The 25,202-nt window shown below is 52.0% G+C and overlaps 10 protein-coding genes across 10 annotated transcripts; 5 read left to right on the forward strand and 5 right to left on the reverse strand.

Annotated features, from left to right (window-relative positions):
* Positions 1-634: 634 nt before the first annotated feature.
* On the forward strand, positions 635-1,409 carry SEPMUDRAFT_148184 (uncharacterized protein). The gene has a single exon (XM_016904760.1). It carries the CDS (start codon positions 965-967, stop codon positions 1,229-1,231), a length of 267 nt encoding a protein of 88 aa, XP_016762608.1. The 5' UTR covers positions 635-964; the 3' UTR covers positions 1,232-1,409.
* Positions 1,410-3,286: 1,877 nt separating this feature from the next.
* Positions 3,287-4,045, forward strand: SEPMUDRAFT_148185 (uncharacterized protein). The gene has a single exon (XM_016904761.1). It carries the CDS (start codon positions 3,380-3,382, stop codon positions 3,680-3,682), a length of 303 nt encoding a protein of 100 aa, XP_016762609.1. The 5' UTR covers positions 3,287-3,379; the 3' UTR covers positions 3,683-4,045.
* Positions 4,046-4,788: 743 nt separating this feature from the next.
* SEPMUDRAFT_115760 (uncharacterized protein) lies at positions 4,789-5,940 on the reverse strand (the record flags this gene model as incomplete). Its single annotated transcript, XM_016901194.1, has 1 exon — positions 4,789-5,940. The coding sequence occupies one exon, from the start codon at positions 5,938-5,940 to the stop codon at positions 4,789-4,791; it is 1,152 nt and encodes a 383-aa protein (XP_016762610.1).
* Positions 5,941-6,518: 578 nt separating this feature from the next.
* SEPMUDRAFT_148187 (uncharacterized protein) lies at positions 6,519-8,050 on the reverse strand. The gene is made up of 3 exons (XM_016904762.1): positions 7,881-8,050; positions 6,896-7,776; positions 6,519-6,822 (listed from the first exon to the last, which is right to left on the reverse strand). The coding sequence occupies exons 1-2, from the start codon at positions 8,023-8,025 to the stop codon at positions 7,106-7,108; spliced, it is 816 nt and encodes a 271-aa protein (XP_016762611.1). The 5' UTR covers positions 8,026-8,050; the 3' UTR covers positions 6,519-6,822; positions 6,896-7,105.
* A 317-nt stretch (positions 8,051-8,367) lies between these two features.
* SEPMUDRAFT_148189 (DUF1479-domain-containing protein) lies at positions 8,368-10,081 on the reverse strand. The gene has a single exon (XM_016904763.1). The coding sequence runs from the start codon at positions 9,959-9,961 to the stop codon at positions 8,423-8,425; it is 1,539 nt and encodes a 512-aa protein (XP_016762612.1). The 5' UTR covers positions 9,962-10,081; the 3' UTR covers positions 8,368-8,422.
* Positions 10,082-13,089: 3,008 nt separating this feature from the next.
* Positions 13,090-13,321, forward strand: SEPMUDRAFT_115762 (uncharacterized protein; the record flags this gene model as incomplete). Its single annotated transcript, XM_016901195.1, has 2 exons — positions 13,090-13,212; positions 13,295-13,321. 2 exons carry the CDS (start codon positions 13,090-13,092, stop codon positions 13,319-13,321), a joined length of 150 nt encoding a protein of 49 aa, XP_016762613.1.
* Positions 13,322-15,404: 2,083 nt separating this feature from the next.
* On the forward strand, positions 15,405-17,604 carry SEPMUDRAFT_148190 (uncharacterized protein). The gene is made up of 2 exons (XM_016904764.1): positions 15,405-16,125; positions 16,187-17,604. Exons 1-2 carry the CDS (start codon positions 15,666-15,668, stop codon positions 16,987-16,989), a joined length of 1,263 nt encoding a protein of 420 aa, XP_016762614.1. The 5' UTR covers positions 15,405-15,665; the 3' UTR covers positions 16,990-17,604.
* A 968-nt stretch (positions 17,605-18,572) lies between these two features.
* On the reverse strand, positions 18,573-20,502 carry SEPMUDRAFT_148191 (isopenicillin N synthetase). The gene is made up of 3 exons (XM_016904765.1): positions 19,965-20,502; positions 19,465-19,894; positions 18,573-19,368 (listed from the first exon to the last, which is right to left on the reverse strand). The coding sequence occupies exons 1-3, from the start codon at positions 20,217-20,219 to the stop codon at positions 18,986-18,988; spliced, it is 1,068 nt and encodes a 355-aa protein (XP_016762615.1). The 5' UTR covers positions 20,220-20,502; the 3' UTR covers positions 18,573-18,985.
* Positions 20,503-21,692: 1,190 nt separating this feature from the next.
* On the reverse strand, positions 21,693-22,175 carry SEPMUDRAFT_115765 (uncharacterized protein; the record flags this gene model as incomplete). Its single annotated transcript, XM_016901196.1, has 2 exons — positions 21,693-21,836; positions 22,026-22,175. The coding sequence occupies 2 exons, from the start codon at positions 22,173-22,175 to the stop codon at positions 21,693-21,695; spliced, it is 294 nt and encodes a 97-aa protein (XP_016762616.1).
* A 1,576-nt stretch (positions 22,176-23,751) lies between these two features.
* On the forward strand, positions 23,752-25,121 carry SEPMUDRAFT_148192 (uncharacterized protein). The gene is made up of 2 exons (XM_016904766.1): positions 23,752-24,454; positions 24,681-25,121. Exons 1-2 carry the CDS (start codon positions 23,802-23,804, stop codon positions 25,114-25,116), a joined length of 1,089 nt encoding a protein of 362 aa, XP_016762617.1. The 5' UTR covers positions 23,752-23,801; the 3' UTR covers positions 25,117-25,121.
* Positions 25,122-25,202: the final 81 nt, after the last annotated feature.

Consider the following 25,202-nt stretch of genomic DNA (forward strand, 5'->3'; position numbering starts at 1 on the left):
ACCACGAGGAACCGATGGACCTCCGAAGACCACCGGTATGTGCAGCGGTGCTTCTGTGCTAGTGGCAACTGGGCGAGGAGTTGGGTTTGGCCAGGCCATCTGCAACGAAGTCAGCTCAATGCTACGATGTGATGAATTGACGTTTACGTCTCTCTGTACAGACTTACCGCCTGGTTTGGCTGCTTAGGAGTGTTAGCGGGTGGCTGTGCCGTCTATAACGAAGTCAGCTCAATACCACGACGTAAGGAAGCGAGGTTTTTGTCTCTCTGTACGGACTTACCGCTTGGTTTGGCTGCTTAGGAGTATTAGCGGATGGCTGTGCCGTCTATAACGAAGTCAGCTCAATGCCACGACGTAAGGAAGCGAGGTTCACGTCTCTCTGTGCAGACTTACTGCCTGGTGTGGCTGTGTAGGAGTGTCGGCGGGTGGCCGTGGCATCTACAACGATACAACGAAGTCAGATCAATGCGACGACGTGATAAATCTCGGCTCTCGACTCCTTGTGCAGACTTACCGCCTGTTTTGGCTGCGTAGAAGTGTCGGCGGGCGGCGGCGCCGTCTATAAAGAAGTCAGCTCAATGCTACGACGTAACGAAGCGAGGTTTTCGTCTCGCTGTAAAGACTTACCGCCTGTTTTGGCTGCGAAGGTGTAGCAGCGGATGGTCGTGCCGTCTATAACGAAGTCAGCTCAATGCTACGACGTAAGGAAGCGAGGTTCTCGACTCGCTGGACAGACTCACCGCCTGGTTTGGCCGTGGGGGAGGGTCAGCCCAGATGGAGCTTGTGAGGGACATGGCGGCGATGTTCTTTGGCTTGTTTGTTGTTGTAAGAGTCGAGGCGCGTGTTGAGTGGTGGACGAATTGAAGAATACTTTTAAAGTAGTACCCAACACGGACGGCAGGCGCCAGTGGCCACGACAACGCGACGGCAAGAGCCCCAGCAACCAACGTGGAGAGCTGTGTGCATGTCAACAATGGAAGATATAGCATTCTTCGAGGCTCAACAGGAAGAAGAAGACGAAGAAGAAGAAGAAGAAGAAGAAGAGCAGCAGCGAGAAGGCATGGAATGCTTCAGTCACACGCAAGGAACAGTGGCACTATCTGGCAACTCTTCACTGTTCAGACCGACGTGCACTTCCATTCAGACCCAATGGAAGGCCAGGTATAGATCTATACTGTACCTTACTGTAGCATCATCTGCACTGCTCCGAGCGGCGTCACGTTGTCCCTGACACCGTGTCGGAACAACGCACCCAGAATCGCAATACCGGCACACAGTCACTCCCCTTTCTCCCACTTGCTATGATCTGTTGCGCGTGCGGCGAATTGTCCCATCAACGAATTGTCGGCGACCGCATCGCATTCACGGAGATCATCGCACTGGACCTAGCAGCCAGCCAAGCCAAAAGGGAGAAAAAAAGAGAAAAAAAAAGCCGGAGAACTAACTGCGTCTTACAGCGTGTTAGATGCTGTCGATCTGGTCCCATTACGGTAATTTACACTGGTAGAGGCAGAGTCTTGGGCCTCTTGGCTTCTGCTAGTCTCCCATTACCCATCTCTGTCTGTTTCACCTATACCTACACCTCACGCGTTTTCTGTTTCTCGTAACTCGTTCCATCACGACTCCCACACCACCGGATATGGGACACGGCGCTTCCGGGTTATCTAACGTGCTGGAGCCTGGCCAACTGGACCTTGGCGACACCGCTTGTCTGCTTGTCTACTTGTCTGGCATTGTCTGGCATTGTCTGCTGGTCTGCGCCTGCTCATGTATTGGGGCCGAAGGACAGGCGGACCTCTCGAACCTTATTTGCGGTTCGCGCTTGGATGCCCATTGCCATGATACCCAGGTGGAGAGAGTCCAGAGAGCGAGTCGCGGAACGAAGTCGTCAGATACATGACAGGTACCTTCTTTATGTAGGTACATGTATGATCCATAGATGCTGTCAGCACCAGGAGCGAACGATTGCCAAGAGCAAAGAGAATTGCCCAATACACGTCTCGAACACACGTCTCGAACGAGTGCAGTGCAGTGCAGTGCAGTACTTTTAGTCAGTGTTAGTGCGGGTAAAGAGAGTGGAGGGACCACAAATGCCGTGCTTAGGTCCGGGTATATGTTGTATAGTCTTGCTAGTTCGAGCGCGACAGCGCCTATGGACAGCATCTGCCTGGTCCGGGTAGACTCCGGTCAAGTGATGCCCTGTTCCCTCCCATGAACCTGGCTGGAAAGCTGAGGCAGACATCTCGCACCTGGCATGTCACAGAGTAACGTGAGTAGGTACCTGAGGTATTTAGAAATCCGCTCCCCTCCCCTATCTCAAGAAAGGAGAAAGAAAAAAGGAGAAAGAAAGGAGACGATCAACTGCAAAAACATATATTGGTATTGCGGAAGACCCGAGATGCCGCCGCGACGAGGAGTCTTTCGCGATTGTGCGTGCTGTCGCGAGAAGAAGCTCCGCTGCGATCATACATATCCCAGCTGCAAACGATGTACTTCGAGAGGCCTTCGCTGTCCCGGCGTGCTAGAGCAGAGAGCGATGGGGTCCAATGGCTACGAATTGCATCCGGCACAGACTGATGCCCTCAGCACCCTTCGAACCATGCGGCAGAGCAAGGAGACGGTGTTGACGACCTTGTTTCTCGGCCAGATCGCAATCTGCCCGCATGGTGCTGGCCGCATCGCCAATTTCAGTCGCAATGGCCGAGGCATATATTCCAAGACCATCGCTGCCATTGCGCAGCACTTACTGGCATATCGACGCAATGACGCCGCGCTCATGGAGATGGCTCGAGTGGACTATGGAGAAGCACTCATGGGTCTGAATGCGGCTCTCCGCGACAACGATCGCATGTTGGAGGACGAGACCCTCATTACCGTACTCAACATCCAAATGCACTCCAAGGCTACCGACACAGGGAATCATGCGCTGGTGCCTCATCTGCTAGGATCACTGCATCTTCTGGAAAAGAGGCTGCAGACGGGCAAGGGCTCCGCGGCGTTGACGGCTGATATTATCGACTGGGTCTTGCCGCAGTGTATGACCCAGTTACTGGACAATTATCGGGAGGCATCAGCACTAGCGGAAAGTCCAGCCATCTGGAACGGGAATGCTCTACCAGCAGCCCAGATCTTGCAGGAGTGTGCCAATGTGGGTGAACTTCGATTGCATTTCTCATCCATCATGACCAAGCCTTCTGCACATCAGCTATGGGATACGATCCGAATGGCACAAGACATCGACGAGCGTCTGGAGCAATGGTTCCTCTCCCGCCCCACGTGGGCCCAACTCCGGTCCTCCGAAGTATGCAACTATTCGACCTGCCCATTGACCAGGCAGTTTTCCGATCTCAGAGTCTCTCAGGTCTATAATTATGCGCGAATGGCACGACTCTGGCTCCACAAGATCATTCATCAAGCCGCATCAGGCGTGATCGCGCTGGCACCACCGGAAGAGGAAACACGCGCAGAGGCGATGGATCTCGCGGAGAAGAGTGCACTCATGGCTACAACGATGTTGACCCAGTACAATCAGACGATTGCCGCGTGTCGAAAAGAGCTCTGTGCGACGAGTGTACCTGCCGAAGGAGAGAGCCATCGTGTTATTGCTGCACGGGCTCTCCTCTGGCCTGAGCTCGGGCTTCACTGGGGTCAGAATATTCGAGTTCCGGGTAACATTTCTTGAAAGGATGAAGGCTGGATGCAAGAGTACATGCATCCATCTCCCACTCACTGCATCAATCGAGGCGAGCTCATGGTTTCAGTGAGAAAGGCCGCTTAAACCAACAACGACGAACGCAGTATCTGATGTACGATCAGAGCTCTCGACAACGTGGCAATGACTGAGCACGTGAAAGCGGAATCAGCGTACCACGCTAGAGATCTGCAAAGTCATATCCAACTCTACCAGATCCTACTCTGACGGATCTCCAGCCGGAGTGTCCACTCAAGTCCATGAAGCCAATCGCAACACCGTTCGTGATGGACAATCATATCGCGAGAGAAGCAGAGATGCAAAACTTCGCAGTCACATGAAGCTCATCATAAATCACCACACCACACGTGTCCGAAGGCAGCATCCAGATCCCATCCAGTCTCTGACGTCCACGAAGCTCTGACGCAGTAGAGGAAGGTGGAAGCGCATCACGAAGGGGGGTATATCGGCTCCAGCTGAACTTCACCTTGTCATGAGGATTTTCTGCTACGGAAGGAGATCTATAGCTTGGGAACCTACTTCAGGAAATTGGGGGGAAACTAGGTAGGTAGGCAGGATAGACTTGTTTTTTGAGTTCTGTCGTTATCTCAATGTGATGATATACCTAGACCGTAAGGTAGGTAGTGCAAAATAGACAGATAGATAGGTAGTAGTATATCATACCTTATCATAGCACGTAGTACATACGAGGCCTCCGTCAATGTCTACGTGTCACTAAGTGATTCTTATTTTTTGACTCTAACACGACCAAGGGGAGGGGGAGAGGGAATGGGTCTGGGAAAGAAAGACGGAAAAGACAAAAATTTCTGTAATATACTACTGTATTTCTCTCATGTTTATTACACATTTTTATAGGTACGATACCTTGCTAGATCATTCGTTTATCATGTATCGTTAATCGTCTATCGTTCATCATCGTTCATCATCGTTCATCAGTCATTCATCATCAACCTCCCCACCAAGTGCTATATCCTTTCTTCAATCCCGTATCGATACCTCACCGCGTGCTGTAGATCCCCCTCTTTCATTCCCAGATCCTAATCCCCAATACCTGACCACCCGCTTACTACCCCCTTTCAGCCCCTCATCCTAATGCCCGATTCCAACTCCATCTCCCTCCACACCGCAGCCGCCGCATCTTCGCTCGAAGAGTCGCTAGGAGCAGGAGCAGGAGCAGGACCACCATTTGTGCGGAATCGCCCATTGAAGTTCTGGCGAGCTGCTTGTTGACGAATAGCTTGTTCAGCCAGAGCGTCGATGTCGATTGACTTATTGGCAGCAGACGCACGCGATTTGGACGGGTTAGAGTTGGCAGGTGATGGATAGGATGCCTCGGCTGGATAGCGTTGGTCATTGGGAGTGTCGGGCGTACGACGATGAGGCACAGTTGGAACGGCCTTGCTCCGGGAACTTGCCATCTCGGTAGGCTCGTTGTAGCGAGAGTACCGAGAATTTCCATCGCGAAGAAAAGCAGCAGAGACGGCAGTTGCAGGGCGAGCGGGAGCAGAAGGCGAGGCAGGAGGACTGCGAGCTGGTCGCAGAGGCGAAAGCGTCCCGAGCCATATTTGATGGCGACGAGCAGCAGCAGCAGGATTCGTGGCAACTTGAGCCAAAGGTACAGTCGTGAATGCAGGTTTGTTTTCGAACCTTACATTCTCCGGTGCACCAATGACGGGCTCCAAGACGGGCTGAGGAGTCTCCTTGCGATCGATACGCCTGGAGACTGCTCTACCAAGCCGCCTGGCCGCGGCAATGCCAGAGTCCACAGCCTTGTCAGCTGTAGAAAGGGGAAGGACCATCGCAAAGCCATCGATACGTTCCATCAAGGTAGGGGAAGCGGCAGCATCGGCGAACGGAATCCATTCGGGGTTCGACGCCTCGCATACAGCTCCCCAGGACGAATCGATGACTCTTCGTGACTTGGCATCAGGGCGGGGAACGGCAGCAGGGACAGCAGTGGCAGGGCGGGCATGGTTGACAGAGGGCGTTGCCGCAGCACGATGCAACCGTCCAGCGACTTGACCAGCCGGAGAGTTGTCAAAGTGTGGCAGACTGCCATCCCGCACAGGATGACCATCAGGTCGAGCGTGGGCGGGGGTTGCCGGCGTAGGGAACGTGCTGGACCATTGTGTATCAGCAGAATATTCGGACCAAGTATCTTGCATGGCGCGATGTGCCTGACGGGCTTCGTAGATGGGACTCACCGAGCGAGAAGGAGGAGGCGCCATTTTGGGATGGTCGCGAGGAGAGAGACAGAGGTGTTCGTGTGTCTTGTGTAGTCGTATGTGACCAGTTGGGGCTCGCTTGTATCTGGTGCAAGTCTTTTCGCGTGATAGTCCAGCTATCGAGAAATGCCGCGAGAAGGCTTATTCAGATTCAAGCTGAGTCCGGAAAGCTGGTTGATGCTCCGACAAGAGGAGGCGGCCATCGTAGGCGATTATATATTACTCCTCCTTTGTCCGGGAGCCAGAAGACAAGTACATTGTGTCGACATTCGGTCTTTGTCCGAAGACAAAGGAGCGACAGCCAGCAGAGAGAAAGGCTTCATCCAACGTGGATGATCAAAGAACTCGGAGGTTGAAAGCTTTGTTGGCCACGTCAAGGGTGATCCATCCAGGGGTGAAGCCCGTATATTCGACTGTTGTTGCGTTCGTTCGAGACACGCATCTTCGATGTGTATAAAATTCTTGATAATGGATTGTATATAGCGAACAAATGGGACGTATAGATGAAGCAGATGTCAAAGAGAATGGAAGGAAAGCAGAAGAAGAATTTGCAAAGTGCTCGAATATATACTTGCCACATGTCTTACACCATTAAGACGGCCAAGGAAAAGAGGTCTTTGCCGGTCTCTCAATGCTTACACTACTCCGAGACTGTCAATTAGACGGCATCCCAGAACGGGGCCTAGCGAGATTAGCATCTCAACATTGTAATGCGTTGCATCACTTTTAGCATTTCTACGAAGTACATGTACCTTATGCAGCGGAGGAATAAGACCGTGTGCAGCGGTAGCAACCATTTTCGCGGAGCCTCGGGAAGACATGGCATCAACAAGAACCAGCGTGCAATCTAGGCTTCTAAGTCAAACACACTGGAATTCCTGTTCTCTGTAATCATTACCTTTTGGCTCGAGTTGTGCTGTAAACTCTACCACATACATCTCATTCTCTCGTTACTTACATCTGGATTAAAGCGATGCCCACGGGCCAGAGTCTCACACCTACGTCAGGCCATACCACGCCACGCCATACCACTGGCATAACACGCGATGATGCTTGTAAGAGTCTCAGACAGAGCTCGCTACAGTTGTGTGCTTTAGTAAAGCTTCGAAAGCGAGCGTCCTGCTCGATGAAAGGCAAGAGCCTCCCGCGCAAGCTCCGGTCATCGCTACTAGTCCACTCTTTGGCGCTTGTTCGGAGATGAAGCGTGTCCTGTGCTTGTTGGACTTTCGTCACTTCCAATGATGGTTTCAATGACCTCCCACTGAATAGTCGAAGAGCCATCGCGTGCAGTCTGACCACCGCGTTGCCTTCTAATGCGTCCGAGACGGCTATTCTCGATGAGTTCTTCGAAAAACGGCATGCCTCGATCACTCATACGGTGAATCGAGTGTGACTCGCCAGCTTGCGATAATGTCCGTGGCACTGACGCGCATGCTGATGGCAGTTCCTCAAGGCTGGTGTCTCTCATACCTGCAGCAGTTCCTTGCAACTCCCCCTCCGACTCGTCAGAATCCACATCAGCAGGCAAGATTCTGAGCGCCTCTAACTGATCAAGACTCTCGTCTAGGAGCGAGCCAAGCGTGACGTCCAGGTAGTCTGAACTGGTGCTTCCATGGCCGCTAGCATGCGTGCCTTCGTTCCATGCGGTAAGCGTGGTTCCACAGTAGCCGCAAAACTGCCTTCGCGTTGGGGGGAGGAGAGAGTGCGGCGGTGATGGAGTGTGGTATGTCTTCTTAATAGAGCTGTGGCTCTCGTTGTCATAGTAGGCGTAGGTGGTGGAGTGGTACCAATCGAACGGAATGCGAAGCCAGGCGGCGAGAGGAGCGGCTTGCGCTCTTCCTGGTCGGCGGAAGTCAGTCAAGCGCTGCCAACATGTGGAGAGGAGGATCCGGTATGCGATGTGCTGTGTACGGTGGTGGTAAAGCCGATTCCATCCTACTTACTGCTGGCGGAGGAGTTGTCGAAGAAGACGCGGGCGAGGTTGCTGCTCTCTGGACGGACATTGATGACATATCGGAAGCGCTCGCAACTGCAGGACCCGTGAAGCTGTTGCTGTTGTTGAAGCTGGTGGTGCCGTTCGTCTGCCATGGCGCCGTCCTGCGTCGAAGTTATCGGTACAATGGAAGAACGGAAGAGCGAGAGTGGTGGTGTCGGTGGTGGTGATTGTGGTGAGGAGCTACTGTATCATCGCTCTGGGACTCATCTCACGAATTCACGTTGTTGTGAGCTGCATGTTGTGCCCACGAGAAGAAGCTGACTGGAAGGAAGCTTCGCGAGCAATCTCGAAGTTCAATGGGTGACAGGGATTATTATTGATCCCCATGCGCTGATGACGACAATAATGCTCGGCGCTTGTGGACAGTCCCTGGCTGCGATTTTCATATTCTACAGCATACAATGGCTAACACACAGTACCTACCTTGTACATATGTAAGGTAGTATATGGATTGCATAGAACGGTGTACTTGATATACAAAGATACAGACTATGAACACGAACCAAATCCCAATATCTTATTCGCCTCTCTCATCACCTCCTTCTGGCCTACTGTCAGACCTGGCTCGGAGCTATCCCACTCTCGCAAACCGAAAGCTCTCATGCCTTCATCAGGATTCACCTTTCTTACATCTTCAACTCCAGGACGTCCGATATGCTCGCTCTCACCTTTGCCCCCACCAAAGTCGGGACATGGGGTCCCGTTCAGAAAAGCCGCACGCTGACGTGCCGAGAACTCTGCATTTGACACCGTCAATGGACATGCTGGAATGTACAAGACGCTGGAGTCGGATTTGCCACCATGCACCTTGTCCACGGCATGAATAGTATCGCAATGCCAGCTAACGTAGTCGCCTGGGTTCACTCGTGGTACGTGTACCATGGATTGGGGGAGATTCAGGTGAGGATGCAACTGCGCGGCAAGCTCTTGACCATGACCCAATGATGCTCCTTGGAGCCACGAGTCTTGTTCAGTACTGAGCTTCCAATTATCTGGTGTCAGAAAGGCATCCTCGAATGTCTCTGCTCGAGGGTCCTGCGCAGGCTTCTTGGGCGAGAAGAATGGACGTAGTAAATAGTAAGCACTAGCTCGACTCAGGAGGGGATTGACCAGCAACGTGCCCTCATATGGCCCAGTCGAGCTCATCGATAGCCAACCTTGGAACATACGGAACATAGAGCACGCTCCGACTCCTTGGTACAGATCTGACACGACTGGCAGACGGCAACTCGACTCCCACGGGTCGTACTGCTCCCACTTGCCTGCGAATATCTTGTCGTAAACATGACCGCGGCCATAGCCCTCTTCTTCCCACCTCTCGCACGAGCCGCCATCCACGTGGGGACCAAGAGCAAACCGGGCATCGCCTGGTAGGCGCATTCGCAGCCTGTCAGCATAGATCATAGGGTGGCTGGACGATATCAGAGCGTTCTGATCTTTCGAATGCCAAAATTCCATCAGAAATCGCTGTGTTTTGAGCAGGTTGGGGTGAGATCGAGCCCTGATTTGAGATGGACTCCAATACAGCTCATAGACCTGTGGATTGTCTGCCGGAAAAGCCTTGGTATGTGGATTGGCAGCTATGTACTCTCCGAGGTCAGTCTTGAGATCTAGAGCTTCCTTTTCCGGCAGCACGTTGCGAATGACCGCCACACCACGTTTCCTGTGCTCGTCTCGGAACTCCTGGGACGCATGATCAATGTTCTTGAAGTCGATTTCGGGGATGATCTTGGGGCCTTGCTCGATGATGAGCGGGATCTCTTCGCGCAGTGACGCGAGCAAGCGATTCCAGGAGTGGTATAGAGCTTCTTCATTACCCGCGATGAGACGCGTTTTGAGGTCCGCGAATCGTGGCTCGAGCGGCTCGAACTGTAGACCGGAGAGGGAAGCAAAGGCGTCTGAGATATCGCCTTCACGCTTTTGTGCTGTGGTCGTTGCGGCGCCGCGGATTGCTCGATATCCGGGCTTGATGGCTTTCCGCAAGAGTACACGGCTTCCACGCAGGGAGGATAGCATGTATGAGGCCATGGTCGAGCATTAATATCACCATTCGGATAGGCAGAGAATGCTGATACAGCGGGAATTGCTGCAAGTACTATGATAAATACCTACCCATGTTGTACCATGCACGACCTCCGCATTAGGTACCTCGCCTGTGCTCCGCTTGAACACTTGGCTGGAGAATGCGGACGCGGTATGGACGTTTGTCGGGCTTTGCAGAGAGCCAACGGGATTATGGGATTGTCGGATTGTCGGATTTCCCAATAAGGTAGTCGCCGCTATATCCCGAAACGGCCATCCGCCGCCCGCCAAGTGCAAACTCCTCCTCCTCGTCAGTCAGAGAACACGCTGCATAACAGGACCACCATCGCATGCCACTCGAAGCATTTGATCGTCATCACTATCATCAGGGCAGCTCCCAAGTAGTGTGATGTTGGTGTCATGTCCATTGAGGACCACGTGCCAGACTTCTGTGTCCTCCACCTACATCCGAAGCTGATGTGAAAGGTGGCGTCTTCGTCTCGCATAGAAGTCCTGCATGAGTTCTGCGGAAAGGTGCAGCCGTAGTAGTGCACATCACTGCAAGCGTCTAAATGAACTTCACGTCTGGGGACCTAACTACCGTAAGGTCGTGTGGTACTTTGCTGACTTTGATTCTTGTCGACAGCAAAGTTGCGTGTTTTGCTTCCGACCAGAGACAGACAGCACTTCCACTTCTGAGCAGCGCGGAACCTCGCCTCGCCGGTCGAGGTCAAGCTGGCGACCGGAGATGCTCACATTTCTGGAACATACATATCTGCCCGTTTTTTGTTGAATCACGAAGATCCGAGACGAGACGAGACAGGGCAGGTGAGGGATTTGGCTCCCTGAGCTGTGCATGAAGAAATCCGGATTGAAGAACGGATGGGGATACGCGCAAAGCTCGCGGCTGTGCTACCTGGGCTTTGAGAGGTTGATGGACGATAAGGTACGAACCACAACAAGCAAGATCGCAGATGCCATGGATTTCGACTTCGCTTGGCCACTTGGTCTTTGGCGAGGAGAAGGCACGATGGGACTCAGACTCTACTCCATGTGCAACTAGCTCGGCGCTAAAGCAAAGGGTTTCATCAGCAGCCTTATAATAATTATATCCAGGTTCAGTCGGACTGTCGGAGGCGGACACGCGTCGGCATGTGTCAAGCAGGTTTTCAGGTATCCCACTCCTGAGAGACCTGGCTGCTGAGTTGCTGATGAGCTGATGAGCTGATGTTACTGTTGCTTTTGCCTCGGGACCAGCCCCAGATACAGGATCCTAGAATAGGTATCTTCGGTCGTTCGATATCCCGCTCATGATGAGCCAGACTTCTGTCTCATGGTGCCTCTGGCACCAGATTTCATTGGCTGTCATGAAGACCCCCGGCGGTAGTAGAGTTCCTGGAGAAGTCGCATCTTGTTGTGCCGCTCGGTTCAGCAAGCCTGAGCAAGGAAGAAGGCACCCCGCATTTGGTAATTGCAGTCCCGGTGATGACTGTCGAGGAGACTGTGCGAATGGTCGCACGGTCACACTACGGATCCTGGTGGTATGCATCATCTTTCTCCACCAGCAGGGGATCAGCAGCAAAAGGAATGCCTAGACGTTTTGCGGCTTTTCCATCGATACGATCGAGTGAGGTTTGGCTACATACCTGTCGATGTGGCTGTGTTCGGAGTGTCACAAACATCGAACCGGATGTATCGAGCGTGCGTGCCGACATGCATGACTGTGTGTGTGCTTGAGGCTGAACCACCAGCGAAAACCTACACTACGGCGAGTTTTGCAGCACATGGTTGGAGGGGAACTTGCCCTCGATGCTGAGTCGAGGTGCTCGAGGCGTGGCTGTCTGGGTTGTTTTGGCAAGAGCTCAAACAACCCATCTGGAGCTCATGCACTGCATAACCATCGCGCCGGGCTGGGATTCCTGGTTTGTTTTCAGAAGCCAGATGCATGCAAACTCGACTGGCAATCTAGGATTCCTGGTTGTGGACATTCACTTGTTGCCAATGGGGCTTGTAATACGATGAGTAGGGGTAAGTTCAGAAGCACAGTCGCGAAGCCATGCTACAGCTAGTGTTATTGCACGGGACTCCTTATCTTAGTCTCTTCATGTCTGGAGGACGACGACGACGACGACGACGACGAGAGTGGAACTCGTATGGTCTTCACGGTATTAAGGTAGCTCCGACTATGCTGCGGCGTGGAGCGACAACATCAACTTAATGCGGCTGCAATGACTTGTTGATTGCATAGAAACTATCGCTGAACCGCCATTATCGTTCGGGGCCGCAGGCTGGTCAAGCGAACGATTATCTGGAATGCATAGGAGGTACGAGCAACAGGTTCGATAGTAGGGTCGATAATAGGAGGTGAGGTATTGTCCTGAACTTGGTTGGAAAAGCCTATACTCGTCAAGGGCACGCAGTCCCTTTGTTGCCGAGATGAATACACTGCAATACGAAGCCTTTTACTCTGATGTGGTCTGGATTCTGGAGATATCATCGTCGTTGTTCAGGCTGGCAAGTGTACCATACTGTTATCGCCGGATCTAACTCCTGAGCCATCTATGATTACATATCACGAGATGACGTTCCTTGGCTATGTCGATCACTCGATGGAGAGCATGAGAGACCACCGAACTTTGTGAAGCCTTCAAAATTCTCATCATCGCTGCGCAGTCGACCAGAGCAGGGGGGGCGTCGGCCAGGCCCGCGGGTCTGCAAGACAAAATTTTCCGTGGCGCATAGCACTGGCATTATAACCTCGATCAAGATTTGACAGAGGCTTCACTTGGTTGTAACAGGGATGTGACGTACGGAGGTACGCCTTTAAATGCTTTAAAGGATGTGGAACGCTTCCGCTTGATACAGTTAGAGTTCAATAGTGCATTTGCTCCATGATGAGTTCTACGAATCTGCGTATCGACAGCAGATAGTTGGACGACCATGCTGTGACTGCACATGCGGACTGCAACCACATGCGTGCTCCGCTTCAGAAAACAGCCAGGTTGGCGATGTGACCCCAGTCTCCGATCAGCGACGACAGCATACAACAGAACAGTCGTCCTTTCCAACTAGATTCAGCACAACTGCTCGATGAGCCGTTCGGCAGCCGGGCCAGCTGGACCGAGACTTCTTGCATGGCCAAGTGCATTCCCAACGAGGAGGTCGATGCATCGTATAGCCCTCATCTGCCTGATATCTTCACCAAATCGAAAGTGTTGTTGACGAGTGCTCTGTTGAATGGTGACTACACCTACCTGGTATGTATGCACTTTCCAGGGAACCCTACAGGGCTACAACCTTGAAGATCGGCAAACCAACCCAGCGCTGATCCCCGGCTAGGTCATCCTTGCCATGCTTAGTGCTTAGCAACGGGGTAACCAGTACGATGGGCATCGCACAGGGCGCTAGACTGCCAAATCGTCCGCAGCCCCAGATATGGCCCATGAAGGGATGAAGGGGTGCTATAATCGATTGCTCTAGAATGGCTCCAGTCCGCTAAAAGGCGAGCCATTGGTATGAACAAATTGCACAATGTATATGATGAGCACTAAGAAATCCGTCAAATAAATGACAGTGGTGATCAGCACGTCAGCAAGCAAGCGGCGGTGCCCTCCATGCTAACGGAGGCAGTTGGAGGGCGCATCGACCATGCGACAGAGTTCGTCGGTGCAGATCCCATTCGTGATGGAGGTGCCATCTTTTAGGAGGTGCACAAGACAAGGTAGCGGGGCGTGTAAGAGAGTTCGAACTTCCGCAGTTTCTCATGCTGTGATGTTCGAGTTGAGAGCCGATCCATGTCTCTGGAATAGTAATCACGCCAGCAGCCCCCGTTTCGATTGGAATGTCGTCGAAGGCGCTGGCGAGATCTGAACGAGGCCATCATCAAGCCCTCTTCCGCCAGGACCACCCCACCGCGCCGAGAGCTGCACCTCCACATAGGTAGGGAGCAAGCGGGGCATACAGTACGAGGTAGCCTGATCAGGCCACACAGGAGCTGTTGACGTGTTGCGAGGGATAGCGGACAGTTTGCGGGTGTTTCGTCGACGCAGCAATGCCTGAGCGGGTGGCCATAGCGCCCTAGCAGCAGCAGCAGCAGTAGATCCCTCGTTTCATCGTCCGCGGCATACGAGCAGTCGTCGATATCATGCATGCGAGCAAAAACAACCACTGCCCAGGGCGCGGGCGGTGCTGCAGCCTGCAAACGCAGTGCCAAATACCTGGCAACTTTAAACTTTCGTGCCCTGTCACCTCCTCACACCGTGCACGGCATGCCGGCGGCTGCTGCTCCGCTAGCCGAAGCCAAGCCAGAGTGCTGGGATGGTATGGGTATGCCTGTATTCCTGCCTCGAATATGCCGCACGTCGTCGCGATACTGCCGGTCCAGCACTCTGCTTCGCTGCTTGCATGTGTGCTATGTATCTGCGCTGAGCCAATGGGCGGTCGGGGTGCACGTTGAGAGCAAACCCCCTAAGATAGGCTGGTTGATGCATGAGCCGGCAAGCCGTACCGCTCGACCAATCACACGGCTCACACAATACCCTCGGAGCTCGGCAGTGCGGCCGGCTTGGCGCACATGATCAGGCCAGTCTCGCCGATCTTCGACCTCAAATCATTCTCTTGCGGCGCCACGCCTGTCTTGGTCGCAACCAGCACCCCTTCCGGCAGAACGCTGCCGGCTGTGGTCTCACACCTCATCATCCACTTGTCCGCGACCCAGCTGAACGCATACGGTACCACTAGCTAACATGCTGCCAGTGAAGTGCCATGCCCGGCCTCTCGGCTGGACCGTATTTGTCGTGGCGCAGGGTCAGTCTCGAAGAAGGCCAACCCGGATCCTGGATCATGGCCGAGGCACAGAGTTTTCACGGTCGAGAATAGGTAGGAGGTAATCTCGTGCAGGCCTTGTAACGACCAAGCCAGGATGAAGCAAGAGGCGGAAGTACGGGCAGGTAATAATATGAGCTCTGCTATCATATTTGCAACTCGAGTCGCGAATGGTGCGGGAACGCCAGGCACACTGTTGCGCTGATCCGCATCTGGACATGCCGTTCTCCCTTCACTCCAAATGCGCAAGCGCCTCCACGTGGAGAAAAGAGGTCGAGACTCGAAACTCCAATGCTTGCGGCACTGCAATCCTCCCGAGCTGGAACAGCCGCCGCGACGAGCCATGCGCGCTTGTCTATGTTAGGGTTGGTGATCGCGCCAACCACCTTAGTACGCTGCAGGCACCGCAACCCAGGTCCCTGTCATCGCTGGTTCCGCCGGCTGGCTTGCACGAGCCGGCGTCAGGCATCGGGGCTTGCATCTCTGTCTGTGTCTCTGTGACCGCATGGTGCAATTCGCCGGTGTCTGCCGGTGGCCATTGCGTATTATGGCTGCAAGTGAGGTTATTAGCAACCAACGTCTCACGCTTCTGCTCATCATATTGCGCCCTTTTATGAAACTCAGGACTATTTGTTGCTATATACCAATGCTTTTCGATGAGCTTTGGTCCCTACCCATGAGTGCACCATATAGCTAGTCATACCTCCCGGCTTACCACCTGCTCTGAACCCTTCAACTCGCAATCGACAGCATTCAGAGCCGGATATACTGGACGGCGACCTCGAATCAGCTCGACCACTCAGTCCCACGACCAAGGACCCTTGTGTGTACCGATACCACATCAATCAACATACCAACCAGATCAACACCCTCACCCGCAATCCACATGACGTGCGTTCTTCCCACAACACCGTGGCACCCTTTCGATAACCATCATCCATGGTTATCGATGAATTCTGATACGGCGTCGTCCCACGGGGCGCTTGATAAGGCCAGTTCTCATGGTTATGTCTCTCCCGGATCCGAAACACGAAAGTCTTCTACGAGCTCCACAAAGAAGCGAGCTTCTCGAGCCGGTACACGAAGCGTGACCACACTATCTGCTGCGCAGCTGGAGAGGAAGCGTGCCAACGACCGCGAGGCACAACGAGCCATTAGGCAACGGACGAAAGATCATATCGATCACCTGGAAAGGACTGTGAACGACCTGCGAGGCAGCCAGGAACAAAGCGAGAAGATGGTACATGCCACGCAGCAGCGGAACCGAGAGCTCGAAGAAGAGGTTGTGTTCCTCCGCACCAAACTCAACGAGGCCGGGTTCAATTTGAATACACTATCAAACGACGGTGAGTTAGGGGAGTAACTGAAGTGCACTGGCATGAAAGGGTGCTGATCATTCCAATGTAGGACTACGAATGTCTGATTCCGGCCTCCTATCCGTACCGTCCACTTCACCAACGAATCCTGTTGGTGCCAGCATCTCGCGTGCGGGATCCTCTTCAACACCAAGCAACCATTCCGCCGCAACCCAAGACTCTGGCTCCCGCCACGGATCATGGCAGCACGGAGCCAGCTACGGCGGTACTCCTATGGGTCTCCCCAACGCACCTGCAGTTGCCAACGCTTCCAACGTGACGGCATGGCGATCCCATGAGAACGCTCAAAACTTGCAGCCCATACAGACCTCCAGCAGTGGCCTGCAAGATCCAATGCAGGCCCCAGGATCTGCAAACTACCAACAAGGTGAAAGAGTCGACTGGTCTGGCACTCCAACCAGCTACCAGTATGTGAACCAAGAACAACAACGACCACAAAAATATGAGACCACGTCTGCACAGCAAGCACAAGGATATGAGACAGCATCTGCACAGCAAGCCCAAGGATACCAGCCTTCAGCATATCCTCCCATGGGTCCTCAGAGCGAGTATCCTAACATTTCGGTATCATCAAGCCCCAGCTACCAAGTCCAGGGCCAGACTTCATTCCCACAGCCGCCATCGTTCCAAATGGCACCTATGCAGATACCTACCAGTGCAGGTGGTTACACCTCTCCGCACACACAGATGCACGCACCGCCGCTGAGCAACTCATCGTTCCACTCCACTGCGGGTGAACAGACGTACGGTCAGCAGCCAGCACCGCCGGCGATGCAATACCGAGATGAAAGTGCCAACCGAGCCTACCCGCTTACACACTACCCGAATGCATGAGCTGCAGACCTGCTCGTGGAGGTAGATGTTCAACGATAACGTCGTATGACCTGCCCCAACAAACGACATGCACCGCGTGGCAAGCCCATGTGCGTGTACGAAACCTCATTGGTGGCTGCGTTAGGGGACGTCACATGGTGCACGCATTGGCGTATGCGCATCGTTGATGCAGTCTCAGCAACGACCGAAGCCTCACAGAGCTAGAGGCAACCTGCAAAGATCCCGTGCCGGGGATTGGAAGCCAAGACGGCTTTCGCGGCCCGTGGCCAGTCGGGAACAGCATCCCGAAGCTACTACGCTAGGTCCATGCCACTTCTGGCTGCGGACCATCACGACTCTCGATTTACGGCCTCGATGACGATGAAAAACCCCCTGTTATTGTACATCTACTAGTAGAATGATGTACCTACTTATTCTAATGCTATCTACATATGCGATGGGAGGTGGGTGGTTGGGTGTTTTGACTCTGGAGTTGATGTGTTGAGAGAGAAAAAGAGGGGTTTGAGGGAAAAGCAACAAAAAACAGTACTTTTGCCTTTCACAGGCACAAGGGAACACTTCCCCAGAGGGACAGAGGACACGCCGATTTTTGATGAAACTTTTAGCTAATACCCCATCTGTTATTGCAATGCTTCGGCTCTTCTTCTTCTGAATTGCCCTTTTAGCCTACTTTGCTCTTGGATAGAACATCATCTATTGATTACCTGTACCTTACGCTGTTCTTCCCGTATGTCGCCTCGAAGTTCCACATACAGTACCAGGTAGGTAGGTAGTCACATCGGGCAGCAACGTATCGCAAGTAATGTACCTAGGAACAGCAGGTACGACTACAAAATTCTCAGCGTATCAATCAATCAATCAATCTCAATCAAGCGTCTATCATACATGATGTACCTGCATCCAGCATACCAGCATCAAGCATCCAGCACCAAGCATCCAGCATTCAGCATCATGCACCAAGCATCCAGCATCATGCATCATGCATGCCAAGAAAGGAAAGCAACTGAAAGAAGAAAATCAAAACGGCGCCACAAAGCTATCGTCGTCGTCGTCGTCGTCGCCCCGAGGAGCCCAAGTGAGGTACGGTACGGTACGGTACGGTAAGGTAGGACCGAAGATAAAAAAACAAAAATTGTGATTAGTGCATGCATGCATTAGGTTGGCTTTCTGAACTACATGTACCTAGGAGGTAGTTTTTTTTTTTTCGCTAAAAACAATTAAACGAGAGAGGATCATCAACAGGTATCTCTTCCCAAGCTCTTTAGCGAGCGAGCCAGCGAGCGAGCCAGCCGCTGGAAAAGACCAGGTAGGTAAGGTAGCTCTTAGCTCTTTTTGTTAGCTCTGAGCTTTTATCTACTGTAGGAGGGGAGGTAAGGTCAGAGGTTAGGTACCTTTACCCCGTATAATGTGATGATGATGATGATGATGATGATAAATGCTATACGAATTTTTCTTTTCTCCACAAGCAAGGTGCTGGCCTGTTGGCCGGCTTGGTGGATGGATGAATTAGGAAGATCCTCCTGATATCGTTCTTCGTGTTTACAGGTACTAAAGTCTTGGATTGAGAGAATTCGAATGAGGGAAAAAAAGTTTGATTGTCGTTTACAGGTACCTAGTGCTGCATCATCCATCATCATCCATCATCATCATCATCATCGTTATCTCTTTCCTTTCTTCCATTTCATCTTCGTCGTCTTTCTCCTCTTTCTGGAAAATGAAAACCGTACTAAGTAAGATAGCCTGAGGTAATCTATTTTCCGAGCCGCCTGCCCCATGGCAGCAGCCTGTGATGCGGCACGTCATCATGATCGGTAGTATCGAACCTTCCCCATCTCTCAACTACCTCTGTACCTACCTACCTACACATGTAATGTATGTAGGCAGGTACGGGCATGTACAAACGGTTCGGATAGGCAGGTACCGTACCTTAATCCGCCAGCTGTGTGATTTCCCCCCGGCCAAGATAAGGTACCTAAGGGAGGTAGGTAAGCTGACCTTACTTCTGCTCCCTCAACTTCGCTAGCAAGTCCGGGTACCAACGCTCTCCGACATCCGTATGCGACTTAATCCGGTTCATCAACGTCGCTTCGCCCAAATGTGACCATTTGCCTTTGACAAACGTGAACTCGACGTCATCTCTCCTCTGCCCATTCTGGGCTTCCAGGAGGTCGTTCTTGAGCGCTCGGACGTGTTCGGGCACATGCATGGATTCGAATTTGGCATCGTATGATACGCCTTGGAAGAAGGGGATGCTGAAGCGAGGGCCGGAACCGGCTGCGGGACTGAGGACGCGATGGGTCGTGCTGGCGCAGACTCCCGATGTGAGTGCTTCTAGGCCTTGGCCGACTGCGACGACAAGGGCACCTTTTTTGGGGGGACCTGTGATTTTTTGTCATTGTTAGTTGGATGCCATTCCCCGCCGAGATGAACCCTGTTTTTCGTATGGGAGAGAGAGGGGGCGGGAACAAGACGTACAATCAATCCATTCTCCTTTGGTGTTTTGAGCTTGCAGACCTCGATGGTCGGAAGCTTGCAACAGATAGCTGGAGAGCATCGAGTCCTTGTGTGGACCCACGCCTTGTCCTACACCGGTTCCCGTGTCGGGATACTTGACGATTTTCAGCTTATGCTGCTGATCTTTGTCGAAGAAGGCATCAAAGGCATCGGCGGGCAGGTCAATGCTCTGTGCAATCAGACTGGTGAAGAACATGCTGATTTCGCCCATGCGTTTCATATAGTCTTCGAATACGGGGCGGAAGTGCGGGAGGAGCTTCTCGTTGGGCCATTGATTGGGTGCAAATAGATTGTAATACAGAGGGTCTTGGTCGGTGGGTAGTGCGTGAGGGGTGGATAGATCGTACTGCTCTCGCCAGTCTGGGTTTTGAGCTGTAATCTCATTGCCCAACTACAGAAAAGAAAGCGTTGTCAATAAAATGCTTCTTTCTTGCATGTGGGGGAATTTCTCTCTCTCTCACCCGTGAGTAGCCCAGGAAGCTCGGCTTATTCTTCATCTCAATCGCAAGCTTCTCCTCTTCGGGGAGATCAAAGAACTTGATCCCTTGTTCGCAGACCTGATCAAACGTCTCCTGGTCAATGCCCGTATTCTTGAGATACAAGAATCCGACATGAAGGAGTGCATTTCTCAGCTCCTGGAGAAATTGCGGCTTCGTCTTCTCATCTCTCGCTGCGGACAAGTCCAGGACGGGAATCTCGCTGAATGATGATGCCATGGCTCTCTCTTTTTTTGTTCTCTCTCTTTCTCTCTCCTCTCCTCTACTCTCTCTCTCCCTCTCTGTCTGCTCGCGCTAGCGAGAATCAAAATGATGTTATGCGCTCGGGTTTAAACGAGTGCCGAAAAAGAGACCAAGGCCGCCAACGACGAGGCTTTGACGATACTCATCAAACAGAGGGCGCCAATGAGGAAAAGGTCCATTTCTGCAGGAACGAAGATTTCAATGTTGTGGTAGAGTGTGCTTGGCCGACGAGGGGAAGATGATTGCACCATACATGGACGGGATTGCTACATCGGTTTTATGGGCGGGGTAAGAAGCAGAAGAAGAAGAGGAATGACGACGGGGTCAGCTGCCCGCCTCACTCTCTCGCCTCACCGACAGATACAGGAACATGAATCCCAGGTCATAGTCAAGTTGTTGCCCATATGTCAACCTCTTATGGATGCTCTATAAGGTAGAGGTAAACAACCAGGACAGCACTCACCGCCGGTCGTGTGGCTAGTCGTATCTGCCTTTACCAGTGGTGTAGTAGAACGAGAGAGGTAGAGAGAAAAGAAAGAGAGAAGACAAGAAAGTTCCACGTCCCCGTCAGACCGCTCGCTTAGTTGCATGACCCTCCCGGCAACTCTCTCCATCTCCACCTTTGTACATTCATCCATTTAGGCAAATGTACTAAGCCTTAGTCTGCGCGAACTTCACGAAGTGGATGGGAGATATGACGATGACATTGCCGCTGATTTTACTTAGTTACCAGGTACCTGTAGGTACCTACTGTTACCTGTACATAGGAGGTAGGTATTCCACCGTGATGACTGATACAGGTATGCAACTCGTCATCCGTCGCCTCCAACGTGTCAAAACAAACCCCCATTTTCCCATTCGTTCGAGAATAAAGAAAAAGAAAAAAAAAATGCTCATTTGATAAGCCTAGAACACTCGGGAATTACAAAATATCAATTGATGAGGTCCGAGGAGCTGGAGTGTAGAATGGATGCCCGTCCCAGTGGCCAGAGTGAGACATGGCCGGCATGATTCCGAACCAAGAACTGAAACCACGAACCGAACTTCGATCGTGTCTCGGACTGAACAGACTTTCGCCCTTTTTCCCACTTCTTGGGAACGAGGAGGGTGAGGAGAGAGGAAGTGGAAGGCCTGGAGGCGCGGCGAGGCGCGGCGAGGCTGGGGGGGTGTGTTGCTAGCATGCTAGCTAGTGCTAGGTCACGATCTGTGTACCAGTAACCAGGGCTATTATTTACTCTTATCGAGTGTAATAATACGATTTCGTCGCACTAACAGTCTAACTTGGGCTAGTGCCTTGCAGCATCCCCCAATCCACCATTCCTCAACTGAACTTCAGACTTCACACACAACAGATGGCGGTGACCTTGGCCAACCGATTCCGGAACAGCTTGGTCCTTTCTTCTCTCCCTACCTACATTACCTACCTACCTCCTACTTCCAGCGCAAGTTTCATCCCATTCGAGTACGACGCGTCAGCGCCACATCGTTCTCCTCTTCGACTGGCCAACTCGTTCTGGCGTGAGCTTGCAGTGGTCCATGCTGATGGAGGGACCACAATGCACTATCACGAGCCGAGTGGTCTCCAGGAGCGATCTGGCCAGACGGAGTCATCACCGAGTGGGAGTTGATCAACAATGACGACGGGCACACACACATATGTGAAGCGCATGAAATCTCGTAAAAGAGCAGGAATCTGGTAGTCCATGTACGGCAGTGAGGATACCTCCAGGCATTGGTCTGGCGACTCTGTTGTAGCCGAGCCTTGCACTAGGCGCGTGATACAGCTCGCATGAGTGCGACCTCCATGCTTCTGCGGGACTCTGCATCTACACCAAGCAGGTTACCCTGTGGGATGATGTCTGGTGCAAACGGTCTCTCGTGCTGTGACTTGGTGAGTCCTGTAGAGCGCGTTGATATGGCAGGATCGGTCATCCCGGTCTTGATACATGTATGTGCGTGCCTGCTTGTGGTCAAAGGTTCTTTCATCAAATGAGGGATCTGATGTTACCTACGTACCTGTACCCCTAGCAATGACACCTTCTCACTGTGAGAAGCGACTCCTGCACTGCATGCCTTCGACGCAGAACATGCATGCATCTCAACCCCGGCGGCCGCCAAAACAATTCGCAGCTGAACCCGATGGTAGCGAGCTTTCCCCCCTCCCCCGTTGATACTTTCACAATCTGTGGTCAAGGTTGACCTTGCTCATCGACACTACATCGGACCAAGATCACATACCACGCTCAGCCACAGATGAAGTCAGCGATGGGAAGCGAAGCGATTCTCATATGTTTCTGCGGAAGGAAGTGCGAGCAAGCTGCCGGCAAGGGCCCGAGCACAAATTATATCACGCTCCACGAGCTTTAGCAGACCTACCCGCGAATGAGATCATGGCATTTTCTAGCCCTTCACAGACGACGGTGACAGACCTCGGCCGCAGAATCCAAATCGAGGATGTTCCTTACGATGCCCCTGTCTTCAACTCCATCCTTTCCCTCGACCGTGACCCTCGCTTCCTATATACCTGTACCTGTGCAGTTTGCAAGGAAAATGACGTTTCCGGCTTCACCCTCGTCCATTGCCATACGAGACTTGGTACAGGAACGAGGGTGCTCGACTCTAACCGAACGCTCCATCCTGTCTCCTTAATCAGATCATGCGCAGGACATGCATGCCTGCCCGATTGGACCTCAGGTCATGCGCTGTAGTCAATGGTGCTTGGATGCCATACGAATGTGAGCTCGGAGAACCAGTCCCGGCGGTTCTTTGATTCTAGCAAACGCCTGTGTCGAAGATCTGGGCCTGGAATGCATTGGGCTTCGTCTTTGCTCACTAAAGGATACAGAAGAATTGGATTTTGATTGAGAAAAGTAAGCATCAATATGAAAATCCTAATGCATCTAGTATGTCTGTATCGTAAATGAGCAAGATTCTTCTATGCTGAAGAGTACCTGTATATACAAATTCATGAAAGCGACAGGCTTGATTCCAAGAAGACTTTCTGGACATTTCCGTCAGGAGAGCTAAATACTTGCAAGTGTGCCTGCCGTGCCACTGGGTTAGACACCAATTCAAATCACAATCATATCGACTGCTAACTACAGTACTCGAGCAATCAGCTTTCGTCGTTGGACAATGTTGTACAAAAGAATTTATCGAAAAGAGCTTAAGATCAATAGCGCTTGTGTGGCCAATCACATCTTCAACACCAATCAGCTGGCACATTGAGTCATCTTTCACGATATACATTTACCATGTTGTTACTCGCAAGTTCGTTGATCGCTGGTTATAGAGTAGAAGGAAAAAACAACAAATACGCTTTAATCGTGGCCAAGGACGTACTCCTGTTGTAACGCCCAGCAATCATGTAAGATTCGTCTTGAGTCCGAAGGGGCGAATAAGAACTAACAACACCATCTTGTAGTATCCATCTATCATTGACTCCTCACGTCCAGCTGTATAATCTATCGAAAGCCCGCCATGGAAAAATCTCTGCAACCAATCCTCACAGAAATAGAATCCGTCTTCCAAACCACCATACTAGAAATCTCCGCGCCCATGTCCGGCTGCAACCACACCATCTACGTACTCACCCTACCCCACAGCATCCAATGGAGTCTCCGCATCGCCAAAAACGAATCTGCAGCATCAGCATCATCATCATCATTAGCAGCGCGCAGTATCGCCATGATGCGACACATCAAACAGATGGAACCTACGCTCCACCAAATTCCGAATGTGATTTTTTCTGCGGAAAAGTATTCTGTGCTGGAATATCTCGGTGGGAATGCGATTGGGTTTGGCGTTTGGGATTTATGCACTTTGCCACGTTCGAGACGTGAGAGGATTTTGGATGGACTTGCGGAGGTTTTGTGGAGGTTGTGGAGGTGTTTGTCTGCTTCATTGCCATTGTCAGCATCACCATCTTCATTATCGATGTCGATGTCGATGTCGACGACGAAGACAACGACAACGAAAACGACATATCGAAGCTGGCTCTTCCACGAAGTCGACTTGGGAATTCGTCGTTCGATCGAAAATCCGGGTTGGGGCGATCCGCTCCATTTTCTGCTTCGTCGGGCGAAAGTCGACTCGCTTCTTCCCTCAATTGCTTGTCCATGCGGCGACGACTGCTTGGGCTGCTTGGCTATTCGGCATGGGGATTTGAATCCTTTGAATGTCCTTGTGGATGATGAGGGGAGATTGACTGGGTATGTACATATCATTCTATACCATTACCGTAAGGTACTCTCTATCTCTCTCTTTCTCTCTCTCGGGGAGAAACAAAAAGGGGAAGGGGGTCGCACTTTCCTTCTTTTTTTCCTTTTTCCTTCCCCCTTTCCTTTCCTTTCCCCTTTTGCCCTTTCCTTGCCTGCCTGTCTGCCTGTCTGCCTGTTTCTGTCAACTCACTTACTCCTCAAAAAATGAAATATCCAGAATCATCGACTGGGACACAGCCTCCTTCGTCCCCGCTCCCGCAGCAATTCACCACCCTCTCTTCATCGCCAACATCCCCGGCTTCTATACCGGCGTGCCCGAAACTATGGATTTTGCCCCCGATCGCGCATATCTAGAAGCTGCCATACGCAAGTTGTCATCATCGTCGTCGTCTTCATCGTCATCGTCGTCGGAGAGAGATTCCGCACATTATATTGCAGATTTACTCGCCAGTTCGTTCGAGCGACAATTTTTTGAAATGGCGCTTCGGAATCGACGGATTAATGACGAGTATGTAAGGTTGAGACTACTGGGGGGGAATCCCGGAGAGGTTGACAAAAAGGCTTTGCGTGATGAGTTGGAGGAGTTTCTTGTGAGGAATGGAGATTTGAGGGGCCATGTTGCTGTTGTGGAGCTGGAGAGGAGGCTTTGTTGAGAGAGAGAGAGAGAGAGAGAGAGAGAGAGAGAGAGAGAGAGAGAGTAGAGAGAGTAAGAGTAAGTAGTAAGTAAGTAAGTAAGTAA

Source organism: Sphaerulina musiva (assembly GCF_000320565.1).
Source record: "Sphaerulina musiva SO2202 unplaced genomic scaffold SEPMUscaffold_3, whole genome shotgun sequence".
Taxonomy (NCBI): domain Eukaryota; kingdom Fungi; phylum Ascomycota; class Dothideomycetes; order Mycosphaerellales; family Mycosphaerellaceae; genus Sphaerulina; species Sphaerulina musiva.

What these genes read in the sequence shown, in the direction of transcription:
- SEPMUDRAFT_148185 (XM_016904761.1), top strand. Translation starts at nt 3,380, where the DNA reads ATGGCACGACTCTGGCTCCACAAGATCATTCATCAAGCCGCATCAGGC.
- SEPMUDRAFT_148184 (XM_016904760.1), top strand. Translation starts at nt 965, where the DNA reads ATGTCAACAATGGAAGATATAGCATTCTTCGAGGCTCAACAGGAAGAA.
- SEPMUDRAFT_148191 (XM_016904765.1), bottom strand. Translation starts at nt 20,219, where the DNA reads ATGGCATCATCATTCAGCGAGATTCCCGTCCTGGACTTGTCCGCAGCG. An exon ending in GCTTCCTGGGCTACTCACGG is followed by an intron (nt 19,895 to 19,964) that starts GTGAGAGAGAGA and finishes TCTTTTCTGTAG; the next exon opens with TTGGGCAATGAGATTACAGC. An exon ending in CAAAGGAGAATGGATTGATT is followed by an intron (nt 19,369 to 19,464) that starts GTACGTCTTGTT and finishes AAAAAATCACAG; the next exon opens with GTCCCCCCAAAAAAGGTGCC.
- SEPMUDRAFT_148190 (XM_016904764.1), top strand. Translation starts at nt 15,666, where the DNA reads ATGACGTGCGTTCTTCCCACAACACCGTGGCACCCTTTCGATAACCAT. An exon ending in GAATACACTATCAAACGACG is followed by an intron (nt 16,126 to 16,186) that starts GTGAGTTAGGGG and finishes ATTCCAATGTAG; the next exon opens with GACTACGAATGTCTGATTCC.
- SEPMUDRAFT_148189 (XM_016904763.1), bottom strand. Translation starts at nt 9,961, where the DNA reads ATGGCCTCATACATGCTATCCTCCCTGCGTGGAAGCCGTGTACTCTTG.
- SEPMUDRAFT_148192 (XM_016904766.1), top strand. Translation starts at nt 23,802, where the DNA reads ATGTCCGGCTGCAACCACACCATCTACGTACTCACCCTACCCCACAGC. An exon ending in GATGAGGGGAGATTGACTGG is followed by an intron (nt 24,455 to 24,680) that starts GTATGTACATAT and finishes TGAAATATCCAG; the next exon opens with AATCATCGACTGGGACACAG.
- SEPMUDRAFT_148187 (XM_016904762.1), bottom strand. Translation starts at nt 8,025, where the DNA reads ATGGCAGACGAACGGCACCACCAGCTTCAACAACAGCAACAGCTTCAC. An exon ending in CGACAACTCCTCCGCCAGCA is followed by an intron (nt 7,777 to 7,880) that starts GTAAGTAGGATG and finishes TCCGCCGACCAG; the next exon opens with GAAGAGCGCAAGCCGCTCCT.